The 15,417-nt window shown below is 36.7% G+C and overlaps 1 protein-coding gene across 3 annotated transcripts; it reads right to left on the bottom strand.

Annotated features, from left to right (window-relative positions):
- Nucleotides 1-4,273: 4,273 nt before the first annotated feature.
- On the bottom strand, nucleotides 4,274-14,143 carry LOC138329597 (probable splicing factor, arginine/serine-rich 6). Of its 3 annotated transcripts, XM_069276687.1 has the most exons (6): nucleotides 13,998-14,143; nucleotides 13,565-13,576; nucleotides 9,419-9,459; nucleotides 8,017-8,115; nucleotides 6,338-6,474; nucleotides 4,274-5,924 (listed from the first exon to the last, which is right to left on the bottom strand). In XM_069276687.1, exons 1-6 carry the CDS (start codon nucleotides 14,113-14,115, stop codon nucleotides 5,591-5,593), a joined length of 741 nt encoding a protein of 246 aa, XP_069132788.1. In that variant the 5' UTR covers nucleotides 14,116-14,143; the 3' UTR covers nucleotides 4,274-5,590. The 3 variants fall into 3 exon arrangements, with proteins under 3 accessions (XP_069132788.1, XP_069132786.1, XP_069132787.1); XM_069276685.1 differs by lacking the exons at nucleotides 13,565-13,576; nucleotides 13,998-14,143 and adding an exon at nucleotides 8,534-8,851; XM_069276686.1 differs by lacking the exons at nucleotides 13,565-13,576; nucleotides 13,998-14,143 and adding an exon at nucleotides 8,534-8,848 and having other exon boundaries at nucleotides 9,419-9,434.
- Between the last annotated feature and the right edge of the window lie 1,274 nt (nucleotides 14,144-15,417).

Consider the following 15,417-nt stretch of genomic DNA (forward strand, 5'->3'; position numbering starts at 1 on the left):
GCATGTACATGTGGTAAGTCGACATATTCTTCTGTTTATGTTGACATCTATCGATATGATGTCGACTTAATGCCTTAACGATGTCGACATTATTAAGTCGTAAGTCGGCAAATCGATGGCAGACATATGCCACAAAAAATTGCAATATTTTCTAATTTTCGGATTAACGGGCCTTCGAACTATTAGGCCTTAGCGGTTCAAGTGACCTTAAAATTAACAGATGACGATTACTGCGTACTAATCAGACGGCGTGACCAGACCATCATTACACGATTATCATATAATAAACAAATTATTGAAATTCATAGTTCAGAGAAAAATACTTTGACAACTCTCGGTAAAGAAATTGCTATCAAATTTCTTCATCTAGGTACAAACACATGCACACAATTATTTTCATTAGCAATCCAATATGGCGAGTGTTATCCATTGTTTGCGCATGTGTAACAGGAAGGCGACAAGTCGACAACACGACAAGGCGACAACACGACAAGTCGACAACTCGACAACACGACAAGTCGACATTTTACCGCGACAACACGAGATTCTGTACGCGCTAATTAGCGTGTTTGAAATGTCGACTTGTCGTGTTGTCGACTTGTCGTCTTGTCGTGTTGTCGACTTGTCGCGGTTCGAAAACGCAACTAGTCGACATTTTAACTGTTAAATCTCGGGTTGTCGCAGTTTGAGACCGCGACAACTCGACAAGGCGACAACACGACAAGGCGACAACACAACAACACGAGATGGCCGTAATCAGCCACCATAGCTTCGGTAAGATTCTGTCAGTGACCAAGCTGCATAAGTTTGGACTCAGCTGAGAAAGTTGGGGTGCCACTGTTGCTATCACTATGGCGTATACGTTACAGGATACTGCAGTTCAGGGAGACGTACTGGCGAGTACAGAGTAACGTGGTGTCGGTTCGATACTATAGGTGTTCAGTATCACAGGGCGACGTGTTGCTTGAACAATGACACAAGGTTTGCCAAAGCACTCGGTGCCGAGGTTTTAGGATGACTCGGTAATGTAGTTACAGGTTTCTCGGTATAGTTGTCGTGATACTGTGTGCTTTGTACACGAGGAATTGACTGTCATCATGAAGCAGCCTCTTTACCTAGACCTGTGGTATTGAAGATACAGGGTGCTCAAGGTGATTCAGTTGTAATATTGAACAGGTGTAAATGAATCAGAACATGGTTGTTAATATGTGATCAGGAATCAAGTAGACTAGCCATTTATTTTTATATTTATTGGCAACATTTCGCATATTGTAGTTTGTGTGTAACAATGCCTGAGTCCAAGTTTGAACTTGGTAATGTACCGTACTACAGTTGTAGTTGCAGCACGTAGAAGCGGCAGGCACACTCGGTCACGCGACTGTTACAAAACCAAATTGGCCAGGGCGATAAGCACATGAAACTAAGTGCCCCTTGTTTGTCAAAGTAAGTGACAACTGTGGAGTTGGACAGCTCTCCCATCACTAATGATCACTAGCAAGCACATTTATGAAATGCGATTCAAAAGCTACTCCCCTTCCCAGAACCGGATATGACTGCCTACGTAAGCGGTCGATTGTTGTCATGGATGTACAGAGTCACGGTGGGACTTAGTCTGCGAAGATGAGCTCCATGAAGATTTTTTTTCTGATTGGTCCACAAAGAGTCAAAGTCTTTCACTGACTGCGTTATAGGAAGCATTGCTTCCCAATTCAAAGAAGGAGACCAAATGAAGAGAATGACTATTTGAAGTGGCCTGATTTATAGTGATACTTCGAGTTTTATTTTGGACTGAAGAAGGCCCTATAGTGGCTGAATATATATTCCATAGAAATAATTTTTGATTTTACTTTATTCCCCCCCCCTTTTATTTCGGATTATTAATATACTAGTATTATAGCGTTTTTACCTCATTATGGTGTATAGACGTCACGATGGTACTATATATCGGCCAGGAGGTTAAGATCCCCCAGAAGTCTGATAAACTAACGCACGTTAATATGCGACATGTCCATTAAGGCTAGAACCAAATCTTGAACCTTCTTGAGTTTGTCCTCTGGACAAATCGTAGATAGACTGTAGTTGCCCACATACCTTCCTCTACAGAAGCAATTATGGGGTCTCTATCTCAAATCATGACCGACTTCAAGCTCCTGACGTCTTCCGGACCATAAACAGTCTGGATTAAAGACTGGGCGTACATTCTACCAGAGGAACCTCCTCGGCCGCACGCTTGTGGAGCATATGGTCCTGACTACCGCCTTCAAGGCAAGATATTTGTTCTGATCCTCCGACGGAAAAATGCCGACAGAAGAGGATCCCGATTCAAAGGAATCACAAATCCTTCCGATACCACTAGCAGGCTCCGGCTGTCCTGACTGATTTCCCTCCAGGAGGAAAGTTTGGTAATAGTACGTCCAGTCCCTCCCAAACATTGGAAGGCCCTGGAGCCAATTGAGAGAGGCATGGGGGGGGGGGGGGGGGGGGGGGGGGAAGACGAGTCAGAAACTCGACTCAATCTTAGATGGAGGTTATTAATTGCCATCCCGGATTCCCCCATCGTCCCTTTGCTATTGAAGTTTGACTTAGAATTAGGTCTCTCCTCCATCGTAGCAGGCCCAGAAACCTGCGAACAGAGGCAACAGAGTCCTCTTTCAGATCCTTCTGTGCATCATGCAAGATACCACTGAAAATGTAGCTCAATTTAAAAGGGTTATAAGAGTTACAGGATGAAAGGCTCAGTCACCTGAATGAAGGCTCAGTCACCTGAATGAGCAACAAAATTACTAAACATAATTGAATGCTGAATTCAGGTTAGAGGTAAGTAAACCATTCAATAAGGAAGTCCTGGACTCTACTTGGTCCACCAACATCCCATGCCAGGAAGAAAAATACCTGCTTGGCTGGATGCGCGGCTAACCTCCCGACATGGGTGGCATAATCAGATGGTTCAATCTCCAATAGATCAGACACCCAGAGTTGCAGTCCATGAGCACGAAAGATAGTATAGATTTCCTGTCACTCGAGACTGGGCGCTGGCCAAATCAGAGGACATAATTTAGTGCCGTCAGGCAGGGACATATTACTGGATGAAGCAAACTCAAGTGGGACCACAAGACTCAGCGATGTGGTGGCCTTGGGGTCCATTGAAAAGGGAAATAGGCAATCCTCGTCGAGGACAAGGGCAATATATGCATGTATCCCATAATTCACCCCATGTCAACTTGTTCGTCATTTATTTGTGATAAATTCCCTAGCCTATTATGTAAGTTGATGGTTCCATTCGGTCTCTAGTTTTACATCACATTATTGGACCAATCAAAACACAGCATTGTCGATAGGAAACCATTTTTTGACAAAGGATCTTTTTAAAATGTCTCCAAATAGTTCCTAGTTGTGTATATACTAATGCATTTTGGGACATTCCAAAGCTAAATGTCTGACAAGCAATTCAATATTTTGATAAATTCAGTTTATTTTCGCTATTTATGAAAACAGTATCCAGTAATCCAAAGATCTTTCTGAAATTCTAATATGTAGTATTGGTTCATTCAGGTCTGTAGAACGTACAGTAGTTGTGGTTAAATTTTGACATTTTCCCACAAAAATGTCCGTGTTGTTGTAGCTCTCGATCAACTTAATTTCATAAGTAGGTTAACATTCCTGTTAGTTCCTTGTTGTGTCCAATGCATTTTGGACTAATCCAAATACAACATGGCCATCGTGGATTTTGATCATTAAACAAACCCTCGAAGAATTTACAACGGGGGATCTATCTTTTATTTCATAGACTTCCTTTTGCCTCTAGTTGAGCCAATTCATTGTTTTAGATTGACGATAAACCAAATTGGCAGAATCTAAGCCATCTTAATTTATGGTTAGATTTTATGTATGGTTCTCTTACACATGTATTATAAAATGTTTCATTGAATAAGGCTAGAAGTGAAAGCACATATTTTTTTATCTCTTATTTAACATGCATATATCACATTTTTTTTTGGTATTAATGGCACTAAGATGCCTATTTATGCACTGAACATATCATGACTAAATTTCATGTTAATTGGTCGTTGATAATACTGCCTTGAGTCTGTTGGACTCGCTGATCATCTGTTACCAGGTAGCTCAAGCTGTTGAGCATCCTTCTAGTATTTGGAGGTCCTGGATTTGAGTCTATTAGTTTATAAGACAAGAAAATATGCTGATCATTGCACACAGTGATGACTATAAGCTCACTGACATTGTTAATTTGCAAATACAAAGTCGAGAAAAAAAGCTTTTCATTGATGACTTTATTCCAACTTCTGATATCTGAAAAAATAGTGATAACAATATGTTCACTGTTACGGAAATCTGTGATGGTTAAAATCTCCCATTAAAGCCCTCACATGTAGACTTGACAGAAACAAAGTCACTCTGCCTTCCAAACATGACGCTATAAAGATTGAAGTCATATGTTAACACGGCTGTATAATGATCAAAGTCTGTCAATGTGGACACAAATGTACAATGATAAAAGTCTGTCAATCTGGACATAAATGTATAATGATAAAAGTCTGTCAATGTGGACATAAATGTATAATGAACAAAGTCTGTCAATGTGGACACAACTGTATAATGATCATAATCTGTCAATGTGGACATAAATATATCATGATAACAGTCTGTCAATGTGGACACAAATGTACAATGATGAAAGTCTGTCAATGTGGACATAAATGTATAATGAAATAAGTCACTCTGTCAATGTGGACACAACTGTATAATGATCAAAGTCTGTCAATGTGGACATAAATATATCCTGATAAAAGTCTGTCAATGTGGACACAACTGTATAATGATCAAAGTCTGTCAATGTGGACACAACTGTATAATGATCAAAGTCTGTCAATGTGGACACAAATGTATAATGATCCAAGTCTGTCAATGTGGACATAAATATATCATAACAGTCTGTCAATGTGGACACAAATGTATAATGATCAAAGTCTGTCAATGTGGACATAAATATATCATAACAGTCTGTCAATGTGGACACAACTGTATAATGATCAAAGTCTGTCAATGTGGACATACATGTATAATGAACAAAGTCTGTCAATGTGGACACACATGTATAATGATCAAAGTCTGTCAATGTGGACACAACTGTATAATGATCAAAGTCTGTCAATGTGGACATACATGTATAATGAACAAAGTCTGTCAATGTGGACACAACTGTATATAATAATGATCAAGGTCTGTCAAAGTGGACACAACTGTATAATGATCATAATCTGTCAATGTGGACACAAATGTATAATGATCAAATTCTGTCAATGTGGACACAACTGTATCATGATCAAAGTCACTTGATCAAAGTATGTCAATGTAGACACAAATGTATAATGATCAAAGTCTGTCAATGTGGACACATCTGAATATGTATACTTTGCCATGTGAACACTAATGATGATCAAATATAACTCTGCCATAAAGTTTCTACACATGATCACATAATGAAGACATCAGTTTTCACACAATACAAATTTTTGAGGGAAAACAAAAAACAGCAGAACTTGACAAAACTAATTGTGAGATGTTGAATGTTTCATTCTGATGCGCTTGTATCTGAGCGAGCTGGTGATCTGGATGGGGACCTATCACTGTTGTAGTCGCCATTGGCTTGTGCCGGACTTGCACTACGAGAGCGACTCCGTGACTTTGAGGCAACAGATTTACTTTTGCTCTTTGACCGACTTCGTGATTTAGATTTTGATCTGCTCCTGGAGTGACTCCTACGGCGACTACTCCTCTTTCTGTTGTCGCTACGTGACCTTGACCTCCTCCTGCGGTCCCTGCTACGACTCCTGCTCCTTGAGCGTGACCTTGAGCGCCTCCTCTTCCTCCTATCTCTATCTCTCGAGTCACTTCTTGACCTTGACCTGCACAGGAAAACATCAAACTAGTATCAGAAATAATGAAAATCGTCTATATAATTTTATTTCGTAAGTATGTTTATTAAAATAAAAGTATTTTATTAAAATGAAATTATGGTTATCCTGGGAGCCATGTTTATATATTGAATGAAGAAGCAATGAAGATAAATCAACCAAATGTAGAGTGTATACATCACCGGACTAACACCATTTAAACTTACCTGACAATTATTCATGCCGTTATTTGCTGTTACAAGCACAAATTATTACAATACTATTCATGTAGCAGAAACCTAAACAAGTCTTTTTAACAAGAACCTATAGTGTTATGATTTTACACCCTGAGACTAGTTTAGTACAATACACCAATATTAATGTTTAGGGTATGATATAACAATATGTGTTAGCTGATACTGTACCTCCTCCTTCTTCTTGGTGATGGTGACCTATAGCGTCCACCAGACTGACCGGGACGTCTGAAGCCGTAGTTTCGGTCATCTGGACAGTCCCTTGCCCAGTGTCCAGATCTATGACATCTGTAGCAGTCATCAAAACCCTGTAATTAACATCAGCAGTGAAAAGCTTGATCACTAAAATATGATATATCAACTTTCATTGAAGAATAATGTCCCAAAAAACTACAAGGTCTGTAAAATAAGTGTTCCTGTCTCTATGGGGTAAGGGTTACTAAAACAACTTTAGTGAAATTCTGTCAAATGTTTTAAACAAATCTGAGACACTGGATCACTGATTTTTATAAACTTATATATTACTAGTTTATATTAATGGAACACCAACATATAACACCCAAATACTTACATTTTGTACTTGTGCTTCATTTATCAGCTAAGTTATACTTCTGAATAGTTTTCAACAAATTAACCAACTCAATTTAACCAACTGTGGTCTTCTATGTTATAAAATAAGTTTTGTTTCCATATTTTGACCCTTTGATTCTCACTTTTTAAGTCTCTATTTTTTTTATAACATTACTTTTTATGGTTCAGTGGTGAAAGTTGGATAGAACATCTTAATCTTAACCTTTTGACCATCCTAATTTCAGCCTAATAACAGGAATTTTTCAAATTATTGGCTACAAGACTACTCACCTGACTGACAACTGGACCACCCCGACGGTTACCCATGACTACAAGACTACTCACTCAACTGACAACTGGACACCCCAATGGTTACCCTTGGCTACAAGACTTCTCACCCGACTGACAACTGGACCATCCCGATGGTTACCATTGACTACAAGACTACTCACCCAACTGACAACTGGACCACCCTAACAGTTACCCTTGGCTACAAGATTTCTCCGCCAACTGACAACTGGACACCCCAATGGTTACCCTTGGCTACAACACTACTGATTTGATTGACAATTGGACCACTGCAACAGTTACCCTTGGCTACAAGATTACTCACTCGACTGACAACTGGACCTACAAGACTTCTGACCCGACTGACAACTAGACCACCCCAGCAGTTATCCTTGGCTACAATACTACAGCAACAGTTATCCTTGGCTACAAGATTACTTACCTGAGTGACAACTGGACCCCCCCCCCCCCCCCCCCCCCCCCGGATACCCTTATCTACAAGACTGCTAACTCGATTGACAATTGGACCACTATAATGGTTACCCTTGGCTACAATACTCACTCGACTGACAACTTGACACCCCAACAGTTACCCTTGGCTACAAGACTACTCAACAGATTGACAACTGGACCACTGCAACAGTTACCCTTGGCTACAAGACTACTCACTCGACTGACAACTTGACACCCCAACGGTTACACTTGGCTACAGGTCTACTCAACAGATTGACAACTGGACCACTGCAACAGTTACCCTTGGCTACAAGACTACTGACCCGACTGACAACTAGACCATCCCAGCAGTTACCCTTGGCTACAAGACTACTGACCCGACTGACAACTAGACCACTCTGACACTTACCCTTGGCTACAAGACTACTCACTGGACTGACAACTGGACCACACACACAGTTACCCTTGGCTACGAGACTACTCACTAGAGTGACAACTGGACCACCCTGACGGTTACCCTTGGCTACAAGACTACTTACCCGACTGACAACTGGACCACCCCGGCGGTTACCCTTGGCCCACTCCACCACGATTCCAGAACCTGCGATTTCACGACCATTTTCATACTTTATAGCATCCTGTAACAAACATAATAACACAATCAAACCACATCGATGATATAAACAGTCTTACACGAACACGACTTTTAATAGAGCAACGATGTATAGAATGCCAAATTATTCAATAAGAAAATACTGATATGCCAAGTTTATTGCAATCTGACAAGTATATACTAAACAAGAAGTACAAGAAGCAATCACTATTCATACACTGAGTAACAATTAATACAGTACATATACAATGTAACCTGTCGTAATGATCCCTTCTTACTCTCTGTACAGTGGAGATCTACAAACACTATTTAAGTACATCATTTCATATGATCATCTTGCATCAATATTTTTGTTTATGAGAATGGTTTGATGAGGGATATGAAGACAGGTTTCAGTGTATATGCTATGGAGACTGTTACTAAACAACCTACTGTTTATATACCATGGGTCGGATCAGACAGATGGATTCTGTCTTAGGAGCCTTGGTGGGACGGACATTTGACCGGTCGGACATGGATCAACACGAGAATTAACTTGGCACACTGAACTGGTCAGTTGATGGACAGAGGAATTAACTGACTGACCCACCGGCTCCGGCAGGCGGAGGTACTGGTATGGTACATGGTATTTGATTGGCTAATGCTGTGACCAATGGCTAGGGTTCAATGGTCTGTCTGCCTATGGGTGTTGGCAGGCAATGGGCACAATCTGTACTGGCATTGGCAGGCATGTCATGGCAAGGCAGGGGGCTCGCTCACTGCTAAGGTTTGCCATAAATTATTCATTAATTTCAGTATAAAAATATCATTTCACATTTTTACCTCCAAACTATGTGTTTCATTTTGTACAGATACTCTTCTTTCCATTTTTTTTTTTTTAATTTGATTCCATTTTGCGATATTTGGTTCAATTTTTTTTTATATCTATTATTTTATTTAACATTACATTCCAAATGTCAACTTAAATCATGCAATGTTTACATTATCTCTGACCAATTAAGTTTGAAAAAATAAAACATTCTGAAAGATGATTTCAGAGAACTTCCAGGTTTCCAAGTGACTTTGAAAAAAGTAAAATCTCAGCAAATGATTTTTTTCTCATTTTTTTCAGCGAAATGTTTTAAGGTTTAACACTTTTCGAAAACTGTCTGAAAACATGACAAAATTTGGTAATAAACAAAATTTTGTAACAAAAAATAAATAAAAATTAAAAAAAAATGAAAATGGTTAACATTTTGAAATGAGACTTTTTTTGTAAGATAATTGTAGTGCTATGCTTGCCATAAATATTTCTGTGAAAATATTGAGAACATATTTGCTATAATTACCTCTGCATCTCGACGGTCCTCAAAGTCAACAAAGGCATATGCTGAAAAAAAGGAAGACTATTCATGTGATGTCTATGCATATTGGAAAACCAAAATTTTAGATTATATAACATTAGTATTATTTCCTATGTTGCATGAATTTACAAGTCTTTCAACTGTGAATAACATCATAATTATGTGTCTAAAAGATAAATCAAAGTACTCAAAGTACTGCAAATACAACACAGCAGAAACAGAAAAATAGAATGAAATCAAATGAATTTCAAAAATCAAAATATATAAACCATATAAAGACTTTGATATCAATTATTTCAAGAACATTCAACTACAATTCAAATAAATGTTTTGTTCGACATTTTTCTTAATTAAAGTTCCTAGTTCCTACATGAAATAAAAGATTTAAAAATTACAAAAGACAACAAAATTCTTCATTAAAATGAGTTTTTATCCTATAATCCTATATCCTATTGTTTCTTATGTTGCACATACACTTATTTTTGTAAAACCATGCACACATGAGGGCAGCCTTATAAGTTATATTGCCTTTACCTAAGATCTGTTTTTAACAATCATTTAAAAACATTATTTTAAGGTACATTGAAGATCATCTGATTAGTTTACTTTTTAACTCTCAGGTCTATAAGCCTTTAAGATAGTAAGTCCAATTTGAATTATCACTAACAGAGATTATAAAAGTTGGACAGAGGAGTCACCAGCAGGGAGTACTGGTATAAGGTACAGTTGACCTAGGTGGCGCTGTGTATTATATATATAACACTGTGTGTATTCTATACACACTCTGTGTATTCTACCAATCAGAAGGCAGTCTTCCCATGACTACTGATTGGTCCAAAGGATTATTATTCAATGCATAGGGAATTTATGAATAGAAGTTTATAAATGAAATGGTTCAAGAGGTCACCACTAGATATGTCATTGTAGGGCAAGTCCTACAAATCAACAGTAAACTGAATAACAATAATACAAACGCTGCATGTAACATGTTATATTAAAAAGCATATGCATGTTTACTGCAAAAGATTAATTTGCCATGAAAACGAAAAGAGTTCAAATATAGCATTTTTAGAGCCTTTTCGTTCACAACTCGTTTTTTCTTTTCCTAACAAGAACTCCCTTTGCTATAATACTAAAGTGTCCTGGGTGCAAATTATGATGAACACGGTAATATTGTTACAGGACTTTTTCTAGATAAATTGGAAAAAGGCCCCCGAGTGAATTTGGGAAAAATCATCGGCATATATATATTGACATAAGATTCATAAATCCATGTTCAGTAGGAGAAAATACTAATAAAATCATCATATATCTTTATGACTTAAACATGTAATTTAAACTGCATGATGTTACAAAAAAAACATTTTTAAATAGAAAAGTATTCTGTCCTAAATAAAACGCAAAGGTAACTGATTAATGCAATTTTTCAGGTGCGTTCGATCGCAATTAGTCTCAAAAGTCATAGGACTTTGCCACCATTTTCAGATTGGGAAAAAACCCCATGAAGTTGGGAAACTTCCAACCTAAATATCATTGAGAATGGGGCCCAATATCGGCCCCTGCGAGACCCTAGATAAAGCCCTGTGTTACAAATTAGCTGTCATACATGTATGTTGCCCTCCCCCGCTCCCAATTTTTAAAGACCGATAGAAATGAAAATTTTTCACACTGAGCTGTTTTGAGCACAAACTTGGTATGTTCACAAACAGGAGCGCTAGCCCTAATGTAAGGGACCTGATTTCATCATATTTAGAATTTTGCTTATATCTCGTGAACAATCAGGTGATTTCATAAATCAAAGTGCCAAGGCCACTCATAGATGTTGTGAATGAAGGACTTAAACAAAGGAATAAAGAAATTGTTTCTTCATTTAAATATTGAATTTAGTAATACTAAGTGCGTTGTGTTGAATTTCGGAGTTTAACAAAATACATTTACGGTATACTGTATTTATTTTATGATATAGTTTATCAAGAACAATAAGTTGAATAACTCATTTTCCTGAAATAACTGTAATAAATTTCATATCTAAATTATATGAGTCAATATCAGAAATTGTCCCTTTTCCTGTCCGAGCACTTCAGAGATTTATATTTTTATTTCTAATCAAACAATATAATCAAATGTATGTTTTAATGATAAATTACATGTAATACTTTAATTTAACACATATTTTACCTGAAAAAATATTATTTTATAAAAATTGGATCATTTTAAATATTGGAATCTTGAGAAAATGATATTGTCAGATGGCATGGTTACCAAATTTACTTTTATAAAAAACAACATTGCATATACTTTAAGTTATTTAATTTGCAACAAATGCTGGTATTGTAATCTCTATAAAAGGTTTTTGACCAAAAATGTTGTTGTTTTTTTCAATTTGTATAATTTTGTGATATTTGTTTGTTTGTCCCAATATTTTGATTCTGTGCTGTTACCGTGATAAATTCTGGTTTATTTAAGGACCTACACTCAAGATGAGTAATATTACCCATAATCATTTGATTAAGCTTCGTTTTCTGTTATCCACATGGAAAAGTTGAGAAAAGGACCCAATCTGAAAATTAAATCTGACGACATCAAATGTAAGAAAACCCCTTTAGTACAATTTTCAGTTCTGTGCTGTTGTCTACTTTTTACAATAATCATTAAATTCTTTTTTAAATGTTAAGTTCTGATTTTAAGGTTCTTATTAAACTGTTTTGAGATATCAAATGAAATTTTCATCATATACCGTATTTTCCCTAATGAGGGCGCCGGGCGCGGGTAAATGGCCTAGGGGGGCGCCGTTATTTGAGACCATTTTTAGATGTTTTTTTCTGAAACAGACTATAGTCATCTTGCTTTTAGTTTCGTATTTTTCTGAAACTTACTATAGCCAAATTACGTTTTGAAGTCAAGTAAGTATTGAAATTACATAATTATGAAGAAATGTTTGCACCAGAAGTATTAAACATTGGTTAAATATGTATGTTTCACGGAATTTTGGCATTTTATGCTAGCCTGTTTGTTTACCATGCGTACACAAAATGGCGGACGGTGCTTTCGATCGCTACTTTCGTTTTGTGGCAGATGGGAAATACCGACAAGAGCACACAATTAAATGCTTAAAAATGATAACATGCCTGTTATTTAGTAACCTTTATCATAGACATACAGTAAGTATTCATAAAACCTGTATAGACATCGCTAAAATGTTGTTGCCAGTTAGTCTTCATCCATACACGTGTGTGGGGCATTCAAGTGACACGTTTTGTTTTGAACATGGAATTCTCGCTGTTTCTATGTGTAAACACTTGGCAAAGATGTCCTAAGTTACCCAGTGCAATACATTTATAGCTGATCGGATATCTGTTAAGCATCAGATTGATGTGAAACAGTATTTTATTAGCGTCTGCAAAGACAAATCATCACAATCTGGCACAAAAATTGTATGAAATTAGCTGATTTTTTTCAGCAAAAAACGTGGGGGCGCCCTTATTAGAGGAGGCGCTCTTAATAGGGAAAATACGGTATATCCAAATATTACCATTTCCGGATATGTTTTGGTGTCCTTTTTGTCGACTTTTGACTAATAAATCATGGCCAGATACTTTTGCCAAATAAAAGGTACATTATTTCACTACGTATATCACTTCGATTTCTTTTAAATTCACAAGAACGCTAGCTGTTAACATCAAGAAAACTTCAGTGTAATGTATCAGACTTTAGCAAGTCTTCGTAAGCCTAACAGTAACTGGTTGGCGAGATGTTACCGTGCAGAACATTTTATCGCGAGTTTTGCTTTGCCGAATTTTGACTTATAATAAAACATGGCCATATACTTTTGCCAAGTAAAAGGTATTTCATTTGGTTAATTACAACACTTAAAATTTCTTTTGAATTCATAAGAACGCTAACATCAAGAAAACTTCATGCAATACATCGGACTTTAGCAAGTCTTCATAAGGCTACCGTACAGTACACAGCAATATAAGTTCATATATAGATCTATATAATCATTATAAGAGCGCAAATCCTGCATTTGCTTAACAAAATTATCCCTCAAATACAGGACTATTACTCAAATGCAGGACAATCCTGCCTTTACGGGAGTGTCCCCAACCTGATTAAAGTAATTTCACTTACCCATTTCAGCACCTAAGAAAGAAAATGTGCATTATTAGAGCAGTATAAGGAGCAAAATATGTGATACAGCTATTTTAAAATCTTTAACATGTGTTACGAATGAAAATTATTGATCTTCGTGAAATGTTTGTCACCATTACTAAATATTGATTATCTCCCTTTAATTCATATATCAAATCTACGTATCTAGTGGACTTTTTGTTCACATGATTCTAAGATCCAATACGACCAATAGACAAACATGCATTCTAATCATTCAGATAGAATACTTCTGCTTCAGCAGAACGAGTAGATGTAAAGCGAAATCCGAATAAATCATCGATCGACGGATAAAAATAAATTCACGAAGCAAAAAGAGTCAGCGCCATTTTGAAGTATAATAAACTCGATAAATATGATAAAAATCACTAATATAACACAATATTTTACATACCATATTTAACTTCACATCTTTGTAATCGACCATAGGCTTCGAAGACATCTTCAAGATCACGTACACGTGTGCTTTTACTGAGTCTTCCAACAAAAAGCTGCCCTTCTCTGCGCGACATGTTTGCTTTTACTCGCAAGGAATGCAAAACTAGCGAAACGAAACAATTTTCATTTAATTTTGTTTCTGTCGTTTACTTTTATTATCTTTGATGATAAAATACCCATAAGATTATCTTGATTGGAATTCGAAAGTTTAGATTATTAGGCCTAAATAATTATCTTTCTTTTGTATTTTGTTTCGTATAATAATATTTAAAAAGTGAAGGGCGCGTTCGGTTGTAGGTTTTGGACTTCCGTCTGTTTCGCGCATTCTCGTTATTAAAGCGACTATTAGCCGTATTCGGAAGAACTATATTTATTTTATAGGTATCGCGATAAAAATGTACATATCTTCAGATATTTAAATAGTAAATTATCTATTTTTTGGTATCGTGTATCGTTGTTGTGGATGAAAAATTGGTAATACTTTCGAATTAATTTCATACAAAAATATGTTTAAAAATTGTCACTATTCCGAAACGGCTTTTAATTTTTGAAATAGGAATGTAAAACGAGATCAATAATTTTGTAGAGTAGGAGGCTTTATTAACTATACGTTTACTAGCACACTTATCATCACCTTCAGAACTGTTTAATTAGAATAAATAAAATGTTAATTTTCATAACGCGGGTCGTTTTATGTTTCACGCCGTCGTCCTAAATGCCGCGCGGTAGTTGATTATCACTGCGCCAGACGGCAAAACAGCGAAATGAATCTCCACTGTTATCGTACATTAGACAGGAAATCTTGCATATGTTTGGTGTTGTAACCTCATCTTAAGCCATCGATATATATTTTCTTTTGTTATTAATGTTTTTAAGAAACCTTTAAATTTTGCTCCGGAAAGGTAGTGGGCCTTTAAAAATTGTCACTATTCCATTACCATAATATCCTTCAAGCACTTTCTTGTTGATAATTGCATTACCATTTTACTATATACGTCTGGTTAGGGTTACCCGACCGACTCTACTTTTTACCCCCGACCCCTTTTTTCTATACGAAAAAAATAAAAGTCGCGATACATGTTTCTATGTACACGTATTTTTCTAAATTTAATATTTTTCTGCGTTAATCTTTCTTTATACATATCTTGCAAAAGGTGTTTCCAGTGCCGAACATTCCTCTGGCTTGATATTTTAGGGAAAGGAATTTATATAAGCTTTAAAGGGCCACTACCTTTCCGAAACGGCTTTTAATTTTAAAATAGGAATGTAAAACGAGATCAAGAATTTTATAGAGTCGCAGAAGTTATTAACTATACGTTTACTAGCACACTTATCATCACCTTCAGAACTGTTTAATTAGAATAAATAAAATGTTA

The sequence above is a fragment of the Argopecten irradians genome, chromosome 8 (assembly GCF_041381155.1).
Source record: "Argopecten irradians isolate NY chromosome 8, Ai_NY, whole genome shotgun sequence".
In the NCBI taxonomy this organism is placed as follows: domain Eukaryota; kingdom Metazoa; phylum Mollusca; class Bivalvia; order Pectinida; family Pectinidae; genus Argopecten; species Argopecten irradians.

Coding starts and splice junctions, on each gene's coding strand:
- LOC138329597 (XM_069276687.1), bottom strand. CDS start 14,115: ATGTCGCGCAGAGAAGGGCAGCTTTTTGTTGGAAGACTCAGTAAAAGC. Junction 8,116..9,418: donor AGGACCGTCGAGATGCAGAG/GTAATTATAGCA, acceptor TGTTTGTTACAG/GATGCTATAAAGTATGAAAA. Junction 5,925..6,337: donor TCACCAAGAAGAAGGAGGAG/GTACAGTATCAG, acceptor TTTCCTGTGCAG/GTCAAGGTCAAGAAGTGACT.